The sequence below is a fragment of the Notechis scutatus genome, chromosome 7 (genome assembly GCF_049901735.1).
Source record: "Notechis scutatus isolate UNSWTSFEM ecotype Mainland chromosome 7, rNotScu1.2, whole genome shotgun sequence".
Classification (NCBI taxonomy): domain Eukaryota; kingdom Metazoa; phylum Chordata; class Lepidosauria; order Squamata; family Elapidae; genus Notechis; species Notechis scutatus.
The window spans coordinates 19658068-19677433 of record NC_142015.1 but is presented as its reverse complement, the minus strand read 5'-3'; the positions used below and the strand labels follow the sequence as shown (position 1 = coordinate 19677433).

The 19366-nt window shown below is 36.6% G+C and overlaps 1 protein-coding gene across 2 annotated transcripts in view; it reads left to right on the top strand.

Moving 5' to 3' along the window:
- The window catches only part of ZBTB44 (zinc finger and BTB domain containing 44), a 25564-nt gene extending 6198 nt beyond the window's left edge, over window positions 1-19366 (top strand). Inside the window, exons 2-7 of one of the 2 annotated variants that reach the window (XR_015750370.1) lie at window positions 2710-3767; window positions 9635-9719; window positions 11372-11535; window positions 12575-12875; window positions 14018-15391; window positions 15449-19366. Coding sequence is in view for 1 of the 2 variants with exons in the window: in XM_026678604.2 (XP_026534389.1) it covers window positions 2750-3767; window positions 9635-9719; window positions 11372-11535; window positions 12575-12875; window positions 14018-14300 (1851 nt within the window). In the remaining variant the exon portion in view is untranslated. Of the gene's footprint in view, window positions 1-2709; window positions 3768-9634; window positions 9720-11371; window positions 11536-12574; window positions 12876-14017 lie in introns of both variants that reach the window. The other variant, XM_026678604.2, reaches the window with a different exon arrangement.

Below are 19366 nucleotides of genomic sequence, written 5' to 3'. Positions count from 1 at the left end.
CATACACACCTTGAATGTTTCAGTAGAACAATGTGATAACAATTAAGTTTAGCCATACTGGGGGCATGAGAGATGGATTGGTATGGGCGAAGTATTGACTGGGTCAAAAATCTAAAAGAGGCAACATGAATGGTTAGAAAGTTACTTCATGTAATTGCTAAAGAAATAACTTGATGTGTGCTTTTCCTAGCAATTCAGTATATGTACAAATAAGTGCAGTCATTATTGTTTGAAGTAAGTTTTGGATGATAGTTGTACAGTATTTGGCAAAGGTACGGTATTTATTGCAGACTTTTTAAATGAAAATACAGTAACTTAATTGGAACTCTAGCACAGGGCTCCTACAAGTTTGCAACATAGTATTATATGATCAAATGTGATATTTTTAGATCAAAATGTAGCTTTGATTATAATTTAATATGTTATTTTTTCCACTAAAATACTAATTATTTCTTATACTATAATGTGTGAATTCAAATATTGTTACTTAGCATAACAGGACAAGATATTTATTCTTATGCTTATCCCTTCTTGGTAAAACACGTCCCCTACAGTATTGGTTAAGAATTATTATTCTTTTGACCCAGATTAAAATGTTTATTTATCTGGCCTTTTTATGTTTAGGTTTTCTTTATTTTTGACTTTTAATTTGTTTTAAGGTTGTAATTCTAGTTTATTGTACTACAGGGTTATTTTACTACTTTTAACATTGTTTCTATTCTGTAATTCTTTAAAATATATGTATATATACAGACTTTAGCATAGCTTTATAACTTCATTAAAATAAACAATAGCTATTCAAAACTCAACCTAATAATTTATTTTGTAGATTTTTATTAGGAAATGGTGCATTAAAAATACAGTGTTACGCATTAGAATGGATCAGTAGAACCACATTGGATCCGTATTTAATCTACAAGAACCAGCATAGATAAATAATGTAGTAGTTAAATTGTTGAATCTAAGAAGATTCTGATTCTAGTTCATTCTCATCTAAGGAAGGTCACTGGATGACTTTGGGGCAACCATTCTCTCATGATTTTTGTTTGGAGGGTGGGGGAAATAAGATGAAAATGCACTGTGTACCCAACCTTAAGCAAAGGCAGGATATAGTAAAAATCTGCCTACTGTTACTCTTAATTCAAGTAATCTCACTGTGGCTGTCTTGGGCCGGTCATGCATTCTCAGTGGAATCTGTCTCACTAGAAAGTTATGAGGGAAAACAGGAGGAGGTACAGTTGTGTTATATATGTCACCTTGAGTTCCTAAATGAAAGGCAGGATTATGTAAATAAATACGTCTGCTAGACTTGCTGAGCTCAATGGGTATCATTTGGTATGTGCTGTGTATGTGATTATAGCCTGCCGTTTGTACTTTATTGTGTACTGTTTCGAGTATCCCAACCATATCTTTCTATATTTGTGTATACACAAACACATTAAATTACCTGATTGTATACTACGCAGACATGTAACATAATCAACCCCCACCCCAAGACTTATTTAGAATTGTATAGCTTTAAAAACATGATCAGTCATGCCTACGCATTATCTTTCAGATAAGATCATCTGTAAGAAGGTGACCTTAAATGCCCATTTTAGTATAAGAGAAAGTTCTACTATATTTAGAAATCCATGAGTATTACTGAAAGCAGCTGTGGTATCAGATGGAGCAATTACATTCTTGACAACACTTGAAAATATTATTGACTCACCTCATGTGATTTTATTATGTCAAAAAGATTATGCAAATACTTTTGACACAGTATCTTAATTTTCTGAAATTACTGAAGAGTATTTTTTTTTCATATTTGCAATCAAGTTCGATCACTTATTTAATAGGCAAGTGAACTCTGACAGGATTAATTATTCTTGAGTCTACATTAGCTTGAAATCTAATCTACATGATTGATTAAGGATTTGAAGCGGTGGACTTACAAAGTCTGAGCTTCTTACAATGTGTGTTATAGGGGAATCCAAGCTTTAGCATAAAAGTCTTTGTTTACTAAACTGTCCAGAGTATTATATATCAGCATTTAACTATTACAATTCAAGTTTCAAATAATTATATATTGTATTTTTCTAAATTTTCCTGCAAGCACAGTTGTACACTATTAATGATGATTGGATTATAATTTTGTCAAAATTCCTATTGAAGCAGAGTAATCAGTAATTTACCAAGAATAATTTCACTTCAGGAAATGTAAAATTTTATTTCATGTTCCTGTAAAAATCATAAAAGAGGCAAACCATATTTATAGCTAGCAATGCTGGACGAGATTTGATTACAATATTTGCACTACTTGCAATCTCCTGAAAATTTACTTAGATACTACGTCTTACCATTGTTTAAACTAACTACAGTTTGGCCTTATTCTGAGAATATATCAAGCAAAGATTCTGACATAGCATCAAAGACGGGAAAGGAGCATTCACATCTGTGATTAAGCAGATTTTTGTTAATAAGAACAGTTCACGTAGCCTTTATTTTCCGTTGACACAAATACAACATTTCAGTCTTGTATGTCTTGTTTGAAATAATTGACAAACAAGTAATATATTTTCACCAAGTTAGCAAACACAGAAACATTATTTAACTAGCACTCCTAAGCACATATTAATGACGTGTTTTATGATAAATTCCCAGAGTTTTAGCTTTTACATAATTATGTAACTGAAAAAACTGAACCCCCTTTTTTTTCTTTTCTAGGTCCATTTTGAATATTTGTCGCAGCAAGTATACAACTAAAATGGGCGTCAAAACATTTACCCACAGTTCCCCAGCTCACAGCCAGGAGATGCTTGGAAAGCTGAACATGCTACGTAATGATGGACATTTCTGTGACATCACCATTCGTGTCCAAGATAAAATCTTCAGAGCACACAAGGTAGTTCTGGCAGCTTGCAGTGACTTCTTCCGTTCCAAATTGGTTGGCCAAGCAGAAGATGATAGCCAGAGTGTACTTGACTTGCATCACGTGACTGTGACTGGCTTTCTGCCTCTTCTGGAATATGCCTACACTGCAACATTGTCTATTAACACTGAAAACATTATTGATGTCTTGGCTGCTGCTAGCTATATGCAAATGTTCAGTGTTGCTAGCACCTGTTCTGAGTTTATGAAGTCAAGTATTTTATGGAACACCCCCAGTAGTCAGCAAGAAAAGGTGCTAGATACAGGCCAGGAAAACAGTGCAAACTGCAACTTTACATCACGGGATGGCAGTCTTTCTCCAGTTTCCTCGGAATGCAGTGTGGTAGAAAGAACCATACCTGTCTGCAGAGAATCGCGGCGGAAGCGTAAAAGCTATATTGTAATGTCCCCAGAAAGTCCACTTAAGTGTAACACCCAGACAAACTCCCCACAAGTTTTGACTACTTCGGCTTCCTATGCAGAGAGTAGAAGTCATCCTGTAGACTCTTCCTTATCTTTTCCTTGGACTTTTCCTTTTGGAATTGACCGAAGGCTCCAGTCAGAAAAAGTGAAACAAGTAGAAAATTCGCGGACTCTAGAAGTGCCTGGTCCCTCTGAAGCATCTAGAAGAATTTCCGATTATATGACGTGTGAGAGCACAAAAACCAGTTCACCCCTGGTGATTGAAGAAGATGTGCGTGTAAAAGTGGAAAGGTTGAGTGATGAAGAAGTACATGAGGAAGTATCTCAGCCTGTTAGTGCATCCCAAAGTTCTTTGAGTGACCAGCAGACAGTCCCTGGGAGTGAACAAGTTCAGGAGGACCTTTTGATCAGTCCGCAGTCATCTTCTATAGGTAGAATCACTTAAATCTATGTGTGTTTCATTGTTTCTTTAGGTTCCTTCTGAGTTTGCAAGTGGTTCGCAAGAAGTACCAGTGCCGTATCTTGTAAAAGTTGACTGTTTTCACTGTATTTCAGACAAAATGATTTGTCAAATTCAATCTCCTTTCTTACAATTTTAAACGTTATTTGACGTGCACATAAATAATTGCTTTGATTTGTGATATGTTAAACATTTTCCACAAGCCATTTTAGATACTTTCTGTAGAAAACAAGTTAAAAGTAATAAACCAGTCTACAATCTACACTAGAAGTTCTATTGAGTCAGTGGGCCTTATTTCCTGACGAGTTATTACACTTTGCACAGCAAGGCAAGAGAAGAGTTGTCCCTTCTGTTTTGAAACTCCCAAGAAGAAAACACCTAAATCAAAGAAATTCAGTTTTGTTGCTGCTTTGGGGAAGCAGGAAATAGTTGTAGTGGCAATGCCTCAGTAAAATTACATTGCTGTTTCTTGCATCGTATTTTGAATAGCTGTTATGTTAACAATAGATATTGGCTACGTTTCAGTTCAAGTTAAATTGTTTTGCCTTTTTTTTTTTTAGCAGTTGTGAATTTTTGAATAGAAGAAAAACAAAGGTGAATGGTTTTTACAGTATTATTAGATACCCATATATCTAAACTGCCAGAAATATGACAGTGTGGTTTGTCAATAAGAAAGGCAAAATTTATTTTCCTGCAGCCCTTGGAACAAAACTAGTTTTACCAGACTAACGTAATCCAATCTAAACCATTCAACACATGGAAATGGGAGTTCAGGAAATAAATTTCCAGTGACATGTAGTTAGTCATACAGATTCATTATTGGAGCAGAGTAACATCTTAATTGTGTGAAATAAGGACATGACCTTTGTAATGACTTTTCAAGAAAAGAAATGGCTAAAATCAATTGCTAAGAGGGAAAGTATAGTCTTTAAGAAAACCTCCTCCCACAGAAGCCCCTGGAAAACTGTACAAGTGCCCTAGACATACATCTAGGATATGGACATCTTGTGGCAATGAAACTTGCCCTGCACACATTCCCCATTCCACCCCGCAAAAATTGTTTATGTGCATGTGTTTTAATTGTGCTTTTTAATCGTTTATCTTCTTCAGTTGTGGGATTTTTCTTACTGTTATAGCTGAATGAGAAGGAGTTGAATTATCATATGAGGAAGATATCTTCCAATTCTGATTCAGGTTTTTTGTTCTATGAATGTTCCAAAGAAACCTCAGTGATCTGGAGCATAGTTTAGTATTCAGTTCTTTGCTATCTTTTTCATACTCATTCAATTTCTTGCTGGTTTTCTTAGGAGCTACACATGTCATCATCGAGTCTATTTTGGAGGTTTGGGACATGAATTTCTAGATTATTTAAATTGCCCTCCCTGAGACAATTTCCCTAGGGCACTAATTATGCCCATGGAATTCTCCTTGCCCTGCCTGACGTTTTGTTTTAAAGGAGTATTTTAATTAAAAAATGGAACACTTAAGTTTCTAAGCAAAATGGCCTGCCTCAGTTTCATTCTTAATTTCTATAGGTGTCCATGGTTTTGGAATGGACCTTTTAAGCAATTTTAGAAAACAAAACAATAGGTATTGGCTGCCCAGTTTTGTGGGTATGCCTGTCTGGAAAGATGACAAATATAAAATGGAGTCATATGGGGTATCCTTTCATGGAATGAGACTAGAAGGGGATGAAGGTAGCATCCTTGGTATGTAAATTAGAGCTTGGTGTGTCTCCCAGGGCAGTTATTGTAGCCATTCTTAACTGGGTAGGTTAGAGCATCCACAGCATTTCTCAAAATATCAGATGAACCTATCGGGCCAGAAATATTGAGCACCATGTCTTATAATAATGATTGCTTACTTCACTGCATCTTCATTTGGAGGTATATTACAGTAATTTTAAAAGTATGATAGTCATTTCTAGAGTAGAAAAGGTAAGAAGATGCAAATAGAAATTCATTAAAGAGCAAATTTATTTTGTTTCTGATTAAAATAACACCAATTCCCATCATAGCTTTGTGATTTACATTAGATCAGAAAGTGTTTGCCAAATAATTAGAACAATTTAGATAGAATATAATGCACAATATTTTAACGCAGGAGATTTATAAACCAAAACAAGTTTTGATGATTTCCATTTTGTTTTATTTATACATAATACAAATAATAAACTTATAAATAATAAATATTTGATTTATTAAATCGTTTTAAGTGTTGTCAGTAAGTAATTCTTCAAAATCAGCATACTTTAAAAAAAAATTGGCATATTAAGTAGAATTTCTTGTTGGGTGTTTAAAAATACAATAGCCAGCTTTTTAAACTTACTTTCTCTTAAACCCCAGTGCATTAATAAACTATACAACGGAGGAAAATGACTACAGAAATCCATCTATGGAGCTCAGCCATAGCTTTTTAAATGAAGTTAATTTGTTAAGCAAAAGCTTGGAACAATGTTCTCACAGTAAACAAAAACCTTCCAAAATGCTTTTTATCAACAGAAACATTTTGATTTGTAAAACAATCAAAGATTATTTAATACACTGATATTATTGAATATATAGTTTACAAACATTTTATACTGTAAAACTAATATGGTATCCCAAAGTAAGGAAATCAGGCATGCATTTCAAATGTATTTACCCAAACATGGTTCTTATCAAAACAGACCATCTCCCCAAACATCTCAGACCCACCATATTTGTTACTATTCTTTTTTAAAAATCCATATAATTGAGTGGACCATCAGTGTTGATTAAAGGCATTTTGCATTTTTATGTTATATAGGTAGTGTGGTGAACAAAATGTCACTCTGCGTCTTTCCTGATCAGTTTGGCTGAATGTGCGCAAAAAAGAATGCAGGCTTTGGCCATGCCAACTGAATTTTCTCATTTGCATGAAGGCAGCAATGGGGTTCCAGCTGCAAAGCCATCAGTATAGAGCTGGGACAAACAACATGTTTGATTTTCATGCTCCTTTGTTCATACTAACAGTTTGTATTATTCCGTCTGAAGATGCAAGACCTTAAAAGTGGTATGAGTGTTGACAGTTTCCTGGGATATCAAATAGTTTTAGACAAGTTGCTGGTTGCATCCAAAAAAAAAAAAGGTCATTGATGAAAAGGACTCCTTTGTCAGCAGTAGTTTAGATATAGTCCAAAAAGTAGCTGCAGTAAAAATTTAGCATCCCCAGTTTGTTTTTCCCCCACTTCTGATCCTTTTAGGGATACTCTTCCATGGGGATTGGTTTACTTCAAATTTTTGTAGGTCATTTGAGCCTTTTTTTTTTTTTAGTGATGCATAAAAATGTTTCAAATGTTACATTAGAGAGAAAAAGAGAGATTGGGCTTGCTTTACTGCATGGATACATGAACAGGAAAAAAAATCACCCATCAGCTTGTCACTCGGTGCATTGAGAATTTTAGCCATCACTAGGATGCACTTTATCTTCATTATATTAACATGAATTGGAATGCCTTTACCAATATAACTTCTAGATTGTTATTTGTTTGGTTGTTTTCATTTTTCCACCAGCATTTAGCAGAAGGTTAGACCTGTTGACTGATATAGTCCCTTCCAACTCAGGCTTTATGATTTGAAAGTATATCTCTAACCCCATTCTCTTGGACCATATTATGCTGGCATCTCATTTACCCATAATTAAATTTAAAAGTCATCTGATAAGACCAGTGGTGGAATTCAGCCAGTTCACAGCAGTTCGGGAGAACCAGTTGTTAACTTTCTGAGCAGTTTGGTGAAGTGTTTTTGGAAGAAATCATTAGGGCAGAGAACCGGTTGTTAAATTATTTGAATCTCACCACTGGATAAGACTTTATAAATACCATTTTGAGTGCAATTGGAGATATATGCATATTGTCTAGTCATTTTCAATTAGCACTGACAGTACCCTTAATATTTAAAATATAATATGCCGACATATGCCTTATGCTATAAGGCTTTTGATTCATGTAGCAACATCTAGATGAACTTCAGAAAAACTAAGCAAAATCAAACCTGATAATCCATGAATTGAACCACCAGAAAATTCAAGATTCAAGGCTATATTGAGAGGTTAAAAAAAAATTCTGGAAGAGAGTATTCTTGGTAACAGAAATTAAATGGTCTTGATTGTGAAGTGATCAAGATTCAGATTTGGCTCAAAGAAGCCTTTCTTCTTTTTTAAATCTAAGATGACAATCCTTTAAATGAAGGCGCCTATAACTGGAACCCACAATCATGTTTAGGAGACATTTATCTCATTACTGAACAACGATCCTTTCTTTCCCTCATTGTTTTCTAAACCAGTCAGATATTGATGGAGAACAATAGCATATTACAGTTAAACAGAAGTCAGTGCCTTAAATTGATGCTAGTTTCTTTTTCGTAGATGTCGAACACTAAAAACAAACTTACCAGCCCTAATGGTTTTTCAGGGTCACACTGGAATCCTATACCCACAGCATTCTGTAAATATCCAGGTCACCACAGCTTTCAGTTTTTAAACACATTGAAACCCAAGTTATTTTAGCAATTCCAAACAATATAAGTAGCCTAATATTGTGATTGTACTGACTCAGGAATAAATTCCAATGAATTAAATGGGACTTCTAGTTCTGTTGGTAGCCATGAGTTAATAACAAATGAAGCAAGTCCTGATTCCTTAGAAATAGCGGCAGAGTTCTGTCTCCTGGAAAACTGGATGTATGTGGTTTAAGATATCACACACTCAGAATCCAAAATAGTAATCTGCTTTGGAATGTGGTTTCCAGTAAATGACATGCACAGTAAAAGACCTCCCAGGCTGTACAGGTAGTCCTCGACATACAACAGTTCATTTAGTGACCGTTCAAAGTTGACGACATTGAAAAATGTCACCTTTGCAGCATCCCCATGGTCACGTGATCAGAATTCAGCTGCTTGGCAACTGGTTCATATTTATGACTGTTGCTGTGTTCCAAGATCATGTTTTGCAACCTTGTGACAAGCAAAGTCAATGGGGAGATTGCCAGATTCACTTAACAACTGAAACTCACTTAACAAATACCTCACAACAGAAATTTTGGGCTCAATTGTGGTCGTAAGTCCAGGACAGTGGTGGGTTTCCAAATTTTTTCCTACTGATTCTGAGAGAGCGCTTCGCTCAAAATTCCACTACCGGTACACCAGAACCAATTCGAATCGGCTGAATACCACCTCTGGTCCAGGACTACTGTACTATATTGAGGGACTAATAATCTCACCACATTTAACAAATCTTCCTCCTGCACCTTTTCACCGTTCACAGTTTTGAAATGGCTTCAGATGAGTAGAAACACAATACTAATAAATGCTGCACATTTAACGGACAGCAAATCCTCATCTTTTTTCCATTAATTTTGCTTTAGACACACTCAACTTCAGTTAGGACTCTTTGGGATGTACGGAGCTATAAGCAACACAAATCTGGAGAAAAGTTATCAGGAAGAATATGAGCTTTGCAATTATTTGTTTTTGCCTCTGCATTATACTGTTTAGCCTTCCTTGGGCATTGTTTAAACGAACTGGCTTTGTAATTACAGTCTCCTGCCTCCATTTAATATGTATCTAAGCCTCCTGAAAAATCTCTTGAATTCATATAGGCCAAATTTATTAAAGTTTGTTCTTTATAAATTATGCAGATTGCTTTACATCATTATCCTATTGTGTTATAACAGAATTCTTAAATATGGCAGCATATTTTACTAACTAGCATAACTAACTGTTGTTAGTGAAAAAGTTATGAGAAGGATGAAAAAAAAATCATTGCTATGGTTCCATTAAATTGTAACTTAATATGTATGATTTATTTAACTGCCCCTAGGTTCAATAGATGAAGGTGTCACTGAAGGATTACCAACACTCCAGAGTACTTCTGGTGGGAATATCCATGTGGAAGATGATGACCGGTATGTATAAATATAGTATACTAAGCATTCTGCAGAACAACCTTCATTTTGTCTCTATTATGGTTCCTAGAATTTCCAGCCAGTGGAGTAGTTGGCCATGCTATCAACAGTGTCAGGCTGGAGGAAAGTGATGTATAACACCTAAACTAGATCCTTGTAGATAGATTGCTGTGTTAAGTCATCTAAGATGGTGACAAACATGACATGTATCTCCTTTGAATTCAACCATCCCTGGAAAAATGCAGGATTTTCTAAACAAGTGGAATTCAGAGCCAGTAGCCAGTCATGAGATTGAAGATATGAGGTTCATGAACACAAAGCTCCAATGTTCACCATCCACACTGCCTGTTACCAGACTATTTTTTTACATTTTACATTCCTAAGCAGAACAAGGAAATTTTCAAGCTGGGATACTACTTAGACATAGAGTTTCCTAGGTGACCTTGAGGCAGTCATGGTTTCTGACAACCTAGCTTCCAAGAGAAGGAAGCTCAGGGTTGTACTGTGGGGTCCTTGATGATCTCTGAGTTTGGTTCTTTTCTTACAGGCATTGAAGAAAACAACCAAGTCCGGAGAGCATCAAGCACCCCACAATCTAACTTCCTTTTCATGTACATGTTTGGGTTTTGTGCATATACCATGATGGATAACTTGGCTTGCAATACAACAAACATAGTTTTAGAGTGGTTAAAATCAGGATTAGCAGAACAGAGTAAATCTGAGCCTTTATGTAGTCCACATTAGGGACATACTTTCAATCAAGTAGATACCCACTTTTTAAAAATACAAGTGAACATCTACCAAAAAGATTTAGAGGTAGAAAAAGAAGAACATATCAAAAGATTTAATGTGGCCGCTAAGTGGTATTTTAAAAAAGCAAAATTAAAAGCATAACACACTTACGCAGCACTTGGATTGTTTAAACAACATTATCTGGAATAGATATAACTGTATAACATTTTGTGCCCACAAAATATTTCTGACCTTTCCAAATGTACACCAGTTTAATCATTCAGGTATCAGCTGTTGAAATGATAACCAGGATTTTATACCAGGTTCACTGACGATATTTTAATTGCAACTCTTCATTTTCATACAATGTGTCACAATGACACAATGGCCCATCTCTTTCCTCAAGACTTCCACTTTGTTTAAAATTACCTTTTTCAATCATTCAGAATTCAGTCATTTAATATGGTTTGGTAGACTTTTTTTTGATATTGTTGCATTATTATCTGTTTGCAACAAGAAGTCACAACAGCCAGTTCTTTAATTGATATTGGCCTTCGTGCACATTAAGCTCTTCTCAAGAACCTAGGATGTCATAGGTATCGGTGTAATGTGTGGGTCCAAGCAATGTGGTCTTTTGCAGCTAACAGATGGAAAAATTATCCATGCACAGATTTTCTAAGTGCCATCCAAGATTTCTTGGTACGGCATCCAATGTGCCAGTAACCATTGGAACCACCACGGCTACCATAATCTTTCAACTTCATTTTTCATATCTTGATACTTTATGATCTCCAATTCTTTGTCTGTGATCCTAACGTCTTCATTATTGTCTTTCTGAAATATGTTCATGTGGTATTTTGTACCCTTCCCCTTTTTCCTCTTGGTCTGCTACTAAACGAGTTCTTTATTTGCTTCTTCAGACTGGAGAATGTCCAATACCCTTATCAGCTCTATATTGCTCCTACAACCAGCAGCACAGAAAGACCTAGCCCAAATGGTCCTGACAGACCTTTTCAATGTCCGACTTGTGGTGTTCGATTCACCCGTATTCAGAACTTAAAACAGCACATGCTCATCCACTCAGGTAAGGATATCTGTTGGTCTACTTCCCAAAGGTATCATTTGAACAAGAGCCTATAAAGGTAGTCCTCATTTAGCAACTGCCTCGTTCAATGACAGTACACAGGTTTAGCAGCATGGCTCTGTAAAGTCAGACTGTAAGCACAGTTGTAACCACGGTCCCAGTTGTGGTTGCTAACTACTTGAATGTTTTGAAGCAATGTATGGCCCCTACTGCAAGAATGCAATAAAATGGAAAAAAAATGGCTTTGATTTCTGGAAAGCTGAGAATTTAGCCTGGAAAGCAGAATGCTTCATATGAGTTTTTTTTTTTTTTTCTAGAAATAAGAACATGGTAATAAATGCATCAGACCTGGTTTTAACCTTTATGTATTTCTCTTATTCTATTGAATCCTTGAATCCTGGCTTCATGCAATATAGGAAGGTGTTTTACATAAATATAAGATTTTCTCCCTTTTAAAAATTATAAAGGAGGTTATGTTTTTAACACAGATGAGTTAATAATTGTTCCAGATAATTATGACATATCTCCCCTAGTAGGCCTCGGTATGTGCCTCCGATTTATGCTTCATTCTTTTATTTTTAATAATTAACAAACTTTTAATGTATTTTTTGACTTTGATTGATACATCCCTTCAATTGTGACAACTCTTGAGTGGCTTACAGCCCCCGACCCAAGTCGGAATAAAATTAACAAAACCCATTAAACCAGAAATTACGATCAATAGGATGCACCACTGCTGGGCTTAACATGTTTTTGTCCATTCTTGCACTGAACAGATGGGCTTTCTCGAATGTAATAAGAGAACGGTGGTCTGAATAACCTTTATCTTACTTAATACTCAGGTCACAGATTTAAAGACTTAGTTTTGGGAAAATGGGATCCAGTGCTTGGAAGTTTGGACCGAATTATCCTCTTGTTTTTAGAAGTTTACACAGCCTTGGTGCAAATAGGCCGACTCGTTGCCATTAGAAGCGGCTGGATTTTTATTCCCGATGCTTTTCAGTGGTGAAGATTTTCTGCTTATTCTTCTTCTCCGCAGGCATTAAACCATTTCAGTGCGACCGCTGTGGGAAAAAGTTCACCCGGGCTTACTCGCTAAAGATGCATCGCCTGAAGCACGAAGGTAAACGCTGTTTCCGGTGCCAGATATGTAGTGCCACTTTCACTTCCTTCGGGGAATATAAACACCACATGCGGGTTTCCCGGCACATTATCCGCAAGCCTCGGATTTACGAGTGCAAAACATGTGGCGCCATGTTCACCAACTCTGGAAATTTAATCGTTCATCTGAGGAGTCTGAACCATGAAGCGTCAGAGCTAGCAAACTACTTCCAGAGCAGGTGAGGTGCACAAAAAGAAAACGAAACTGTTAGGGCAACGTACCTTTATTTTTATCCCCCTAAACCCTCTTTTGTATAGGTAGTCCTCGACTTCACAACCATTTGCTTAGCGACCGAAGTTACAATAGCGTTGAAAAAAGTGACTTACCATTGGTTAGGACCATGGCAGCATCCCCGGGGTCACGTGGTCAAAATTTGGGCGCTTGACATTCAGCACGCGTTTACAGTGATCATACCATCCTGGGGGCCATTTAGACCTTCCCAGTTGACTTCTAACAAGCAAAGGCAATGGGGAGAAGCCAGATTTGATTCACTTAACAGCTGCAGTGATTTGCATAACAAACATGGAGGAAAGGTCATAAAATCCAGCGTGACTCAAATAAACAGCCGCCTTGCTCTTGGCAAAGGAAATTCTGGTCCCAGTTGTGATTGTAAGTCAAGGACTACCTGTACTATTTCACCGCAACCTGTAGTGTCCTTTTCTGTCAGGTTGCCAGGTTTATTGCGGTCCTGGGCAGAACTCAAGTCTTGTCCATCACGGCACCCTCAAGATGTGCTGGGTTCCACTTTGTGTAATCTGCAGCCAACTTGGTTGAGGCCGGAAATGGTCAGGAACTAAAATGAGCCCAGCACATTTATAGAATACCATGTTGCAGTTGGGGCCCTGCCTTGTGTCAGTGTTTTAAAATATGACATTCATCTGTCAGTGTAGATCCGGATTTCAAGTAATCCAAAACAAAAACAAAAAAAAAGGTTGCTTTTAGATTGCTTTGCATTAATACCTTATTTTCCTTGCTTTGTTTTACCTGGACTATGCCCAATAGAACTGAAAAGCCCGCCAATCATAGAAAAGTTTCTTTTGCCCATTTTAAATTTATCAGCTTTGTGTTAAATTGCCGCCCAGCCTTAAATTTATTCTTTTGTGAAGGAGGCTTTTGGTGCAGAAGCTTTAAGGTTGTTTATATATACCACGTAAATCTTAACAGGCATCACAATGCTAGGTTGTGCTTTTGTTAAAAATCGGGCCATTCTCATTTCTTGGCAAAAGTAGATATCCTTCGCTTAGCTCTATTGCTGCAGTTAGCATCAACCTGTGTCTTGCTGACCAGTAACCTGTTTCTAACTTTTTGCCCCCTTTTCAGTGACTTCCTAGTACCAGACTACTTAAACCAAGAACATGAAGAGACTCTTGGCCAGTACGAGCTAGGAGAGCATGGATTTGAAAGCAGCTCTTCTGTCCAAATGCCGGTTATTTCGCAGGTCTCGTCGACGCAGAATTGCGAAAGCACTTTCCCATTGGGTCCTCTGAGTGGGCTGTTAGAAAAGGAAGATGACCTGCCAGAGCAGCCAAAAACCATCTCAAGCGCCGAGGCCGGCCGAGAGGAGCTCCCGAAGGCCGGGCTCTCGTCTATCACTATCGAATAAGTCAAAAAGTTTGATTTCGGGTTTTTTGGATTTTTTTTGTCCGTCTTTTTGGAAAGTGCCTGTGTTTTGGTCTTGTACATTTTAATTTAATTTTCAGGAGGGGGCGGAGTGAATGTACCCCCTTTCCATTTGATAAGCTATGCTGTTTAAAAGCTCTAAACTGCAACCAATGTTACACTATTCTTCACACCTTAAAACGGTCCCTTGTATGGAAGCATTTGAAAATGCAGAGGAAAAAGTTGGTCAGAATAAGATGGTTCCATTCGAAGAGCAGCCAAGCACACACCAAGTGCAAAATTAGGCCTAATAACTTTTGGCATTGGTTTGCCACCCTAATTCCGCAGTACCTCTCGTTAAGGAAAAAGATATTGATGGTTGTTGAAGATTTGTTTTGACTACAGTATCCAGTTCAAGCAGTTAAATAACTAGTGTCGTAGATGTTTGATCATTTTGTGTTGTTTTTTTTTAGTTAGAAGGAATCACTTTTAGTCTTTCAGTTCTGTGGCATGCACATCGTTAAAACCGGATGATTCATTGGCTTTGGCAAAACAGGTGGGGTGGAGTTTCGCTCACCTGTGCTGGCCATACCTTTTAGAATCTTCTCATGCAAATGGCCTTATCCAAAAACTTCATTTCCAGAAGTTGAGCTGTCAAGAAATCCTGCAAATTGGGATGCTAGGAAAGTATAATGAGAAGTGAGTTAACAAAAGTCAAAAGCGCCTTGGCGCATTAATGTGCTCTTTTCAAGTTAGCCTGAATGTGTGTGCTATTTACTGCAATTTTATTAGCCTGTGTTTTTTTTTAAGTAAAAAGAGCCATTTATTTTCCTTTAGAGGCCGAGTTTCAAATCAGTGAGAGTTGTTTACAAAAGACCTGTTTGCAATGATAAAATGTTCCTATTCTAAATTGTTTATATACCCTTGCCAAGCTGGTTTCATAAAAGCCATTACTCTGACTTCAAGTACAGGTCCAGCAAACAATCACCAAATTATTATTTCCCCTAAAAGGATTCTAAAGGCAACAAAGGGCATTTACAGGCCAGCAATTTTGGTTTTGTTGCCAGCATCTTATTGGTAAGTCTAAAATGATATGTAATATTTTATTCCCCTCTATTTGGGTTTGTTTAAACCATCTTTATTTTTTTTAAGGATGAGATTTATGAGGGGGACATAAATAATTCAAATTTCATGTTATCAGACTAAGAATATAATAGAACACAATAAATGGGGGAAATGTTTAAATAATTGTAAAAGCACTGATATTTATGCAGTGGTGAATGACGTTTATGAAAAGCTTTGGAAGTAATAGTTTCAAAGAATTTTTTTTAATTAGCAAATCCACCTAATCCAAGGAGACTATTACTTGTACTTCTCTGCAACTTCTTAAAGGGCTTGATATAATTATTAACAAAGATTAAATTTAAAGTATTTTATGAGATAGGCATAGATTTTTCTTCCAATGAATTTTAATAAAAAAATTAAGTCACTCTTCCAGATTGGTAAAGAAAAATGTTTTAGTAAGGGATATTTTCAGGTTGGAATGTTTCAGAATATTTATTAAGTAAAATAAATCTCATATCAGGAAGGAGGACATTGGCTACATTATACATACAGTGATTTTACTCATCTAGTAATTATTAAGCTATTTATTTTCTTCCATATATGTAAGATGAAAGCTATTTAGTCACACATTTCATTGAGAGAGTTGTCTTAACATCTAAATTAAAATACAGCGCTTTTTTTGGAGAGTGGAGCAATCACACTAACATATTAACTGCGTTCCAAACAAAATAGATGAATATAAAATAAATACAATAAATATTAAGAAAGGGTTGCAAATTGGTTACCTCAGATCTAAACAGAATAGGAAGCAAATCAGTTTAATATAATAGACTTTAAAGTCTAGCAAGAATTGTGAGGCTATCTAACCTTGATCCGCAGAGCCCTTTTTTGACCTACACAGTGCATTTTGCCACCTACGAGATCAGTAATGGGGAGCAATTTGCTAGCGCAGGCTGTATATTTTGTATATGCTCAGGCACACATGATGTATATTTAAAATACATTTCAAAAATTGAGTGCTTTTTGAAAATAACAGCAGAACAAGGTTGGCTTCCTGAAATGTAAAAGGTACATTTTACCTTACAGAAAGGTAGACATTTGTGTAATTCCTGTCCTATCATGTTATATTATAGCACACACAAAAATTTCCATACCCTGATACATTTTCAGGATTTTATAAAGCTCCGATCCAACTGGGGATTAGTCCATTTTTCTCTCACCCTCAAAAGAGAAACCTTTCCTTACATAAGTATTTCCGATCGGCAGAGCTATGAGTTTGTCAGTGAACAAACTCATTTTTTTTCAAGTTTCCCCCCTTTGGCTCAACATGTGAAGAAGGTAGACAGGATGACAGACATACTTTAGTGAGCAGCGGTCAAAGTGAAGCACGCAACAAGGAAAGTATTCAGAGTCTAAAAGCAGAGGGGGTATCAAGTCTTCAGCAACGCACACGTTTAACTTGAAAATATAAACCCTGCTCTGTGCACAGCCTATTTTAAGTAAGCAGTGTGGCCAAGTGTTCCCAACTCAAGGAGCACCCATGAAAGCCTTGTTTAGGCCCTGAGCATTTTCTATCCTGGCCAGCAGGGGCAGCAAATGACGCTCCTCTCCTTAGCGACAGGCCCTTGGGTCAACTTATTATGGGTGATTTTCCCCTTCCATCCCAATTTGAATTTTCAAGGAGACCCTTGGCATCCCATCAAGATATTGCTACTGTCTTCCTTGTAGAGAACGATTCGGGTAACAGCTTCCAAATGGCCCAGTAGTGAACTTAAAAAGCTTAAAAAAGCTTTAAAAGCTCTCTAGATTTTCATGGAATAGAACTCGTCTCAATTTAAGCTTCTTTTTTTCAAGATACTAAAGAGTTGTTTTTTCTCTTTGTGGACTGTGCCTGTCAGTAACAGGTGATTATTAGTAAAACAGGTTAGTATCGGTAATTTAGGCAACACCGTCCTTTAAAGTTGCTAGGACAGGTGTGTCAAACGTAGGCCGGATGCATCATGCCCCCACCCGGTTTAATGAAGGGGGAGAAATTCCCGATACATCATGTGAGGCCACGAGTTTGACACCCCTGTGCTAGGATATATGCTTGACTGTTTATCCATCTGTAATGTGCTCTCAGAGTCCAATGTATGCAATTCACGTTTTTGTACCAATGAATTGGGAGAAAGGCTTGTATTCCCATGGAAAGCATCTGTTCCCAAATTCAGTATGGAAAGAGAGATATTTATTTAGTCCTATCTTCTGACTTCTCCCATGGGACAAAAGGAGGAGAGAAAAGCAGACAATTCCATTTTTTCTTCAAGCTGTTATAAAATAGCCATTTTGGGATTGCAAATATTCTATCACCAGCTTCTTAAAACATTTTTTTTTTAATCAGTTAATCTTTCCTCAGACTGACCAATTTCATGCTCCCAGTTCTAATGCAAATACAGCAGTTAATGTCTTTGAGAATAGTTCTAGTTTTGGCACTTACCATTTGTCTGGAAAGTGTAAATGTGAATCTTTTTGTTTAAGTAACCAGTGCCGGTGTAGCAAAATATATAAATATATATATATATTTTATAAAAACTATAGTCCCTAGGCCCCAGGTCCCCAAAGAGATTAAAATTGTATTTTTTTAATAATGCAAAATTTTGAATAATGGCATCGGCCTGTTTGTTTGCTTTTCTTTTGTGGGGAGAGGGTTACTCATTTTTTTTCTCACCAGCCTAAAGAGGGCAGAGGGCTAAATCTGAACCCTGGGTATCTCAAAAGTCTACAGAACATGGGCAACCAGGAGTATTTGGATAGCATTAAATGCAAACAGACTTTCCTTTCTTGCTTGCTGCTTTCCTGCAGACGACAAGGCTTTTCTGATTTTTTTTTTTTTAATAAAGGCAAAATGAAATATTGCTCATGATCTCAGACCATGTTAGGAAAAAAAAAATCCCGCCTAGGTCCTACTGTACTTTGCAAGTTATCATTGGGCGGCAAGTAGGCAGGCTGATCAATAGAATCCAATTGGTGTTGTTAAAAGATGCGATTGTTTTTTAAAATGCAAAATGTGCCGTTTTAAAAGTTGGCTCTTTTTCTTTAAATTCTCCATATTGTATCAACCTATTCCAGCTGCTTTTTCTGGAGTATTTGGGGACCCCTGAAATGGATGGCACCGTTGTTCGATTTAATATATAATGCTGCATGTTGCTGGTTTATTCGAACTACAGCCCTAGAGAGTGTATTTCCTGGCCCAACATCTGCACACCTGTCTTGTCTCTGGGCTGTTACAAAAACCGTACAGGGAAGGAGATAAAGTTGTCGTTAGAAGACTGAATCAATTCCTAAAGGGCCATTGTAGCATGTGACTTTACCTACTTTCCCCTTTAACTGTGCCAGTCCCTGGTCACCAGCCACATCTCATTCAAACCACACACACACACCCCTCGGCTGTCTGTCTGTGCTGACCATAGCTAAGCTTTTTAGCATGTTGATTGACTTAATGGGAAGACAAATGTTTTGGGTTTTTTTTAAATGTTGAAATACACTTTACATTTTATATACTATATCTGGCTATTAGTATTTTTAAGGAACCCATAGTTCTTGGTGGCTATATATATATATATATATATATATATATTTTTGTGACTTTTTGTAAACTAAAGTGCCGTTTCACTGTTACAATCATTTTTAGAGTTCTTGTAATCAATGTGAATATCATGGTTTTTTCAAGATTTGTTCTGAGCCTGTAGTGTTTGCTTTTGTGATTCTCTGTGTAATGTATATATTATGTATAGTTACCTTGTACTGAAATATTAGCTTGTTTGATATAAGATGAATATGTATTGGGTACCTTTTTTGCTAGCCTGGTTGTTTAAACTTTAAAAAAAAAGCCTTCAAAATTTTGAAAAATGATTGATCCCATTATAAGACAAAAATTGAGCAGAAAGAAAAACTAGTTTTGAGTGTCTTTGGATAGAAACACAATGCGAAGATTTTTCATTAAAACATTAATGTTTTACGGAGTAA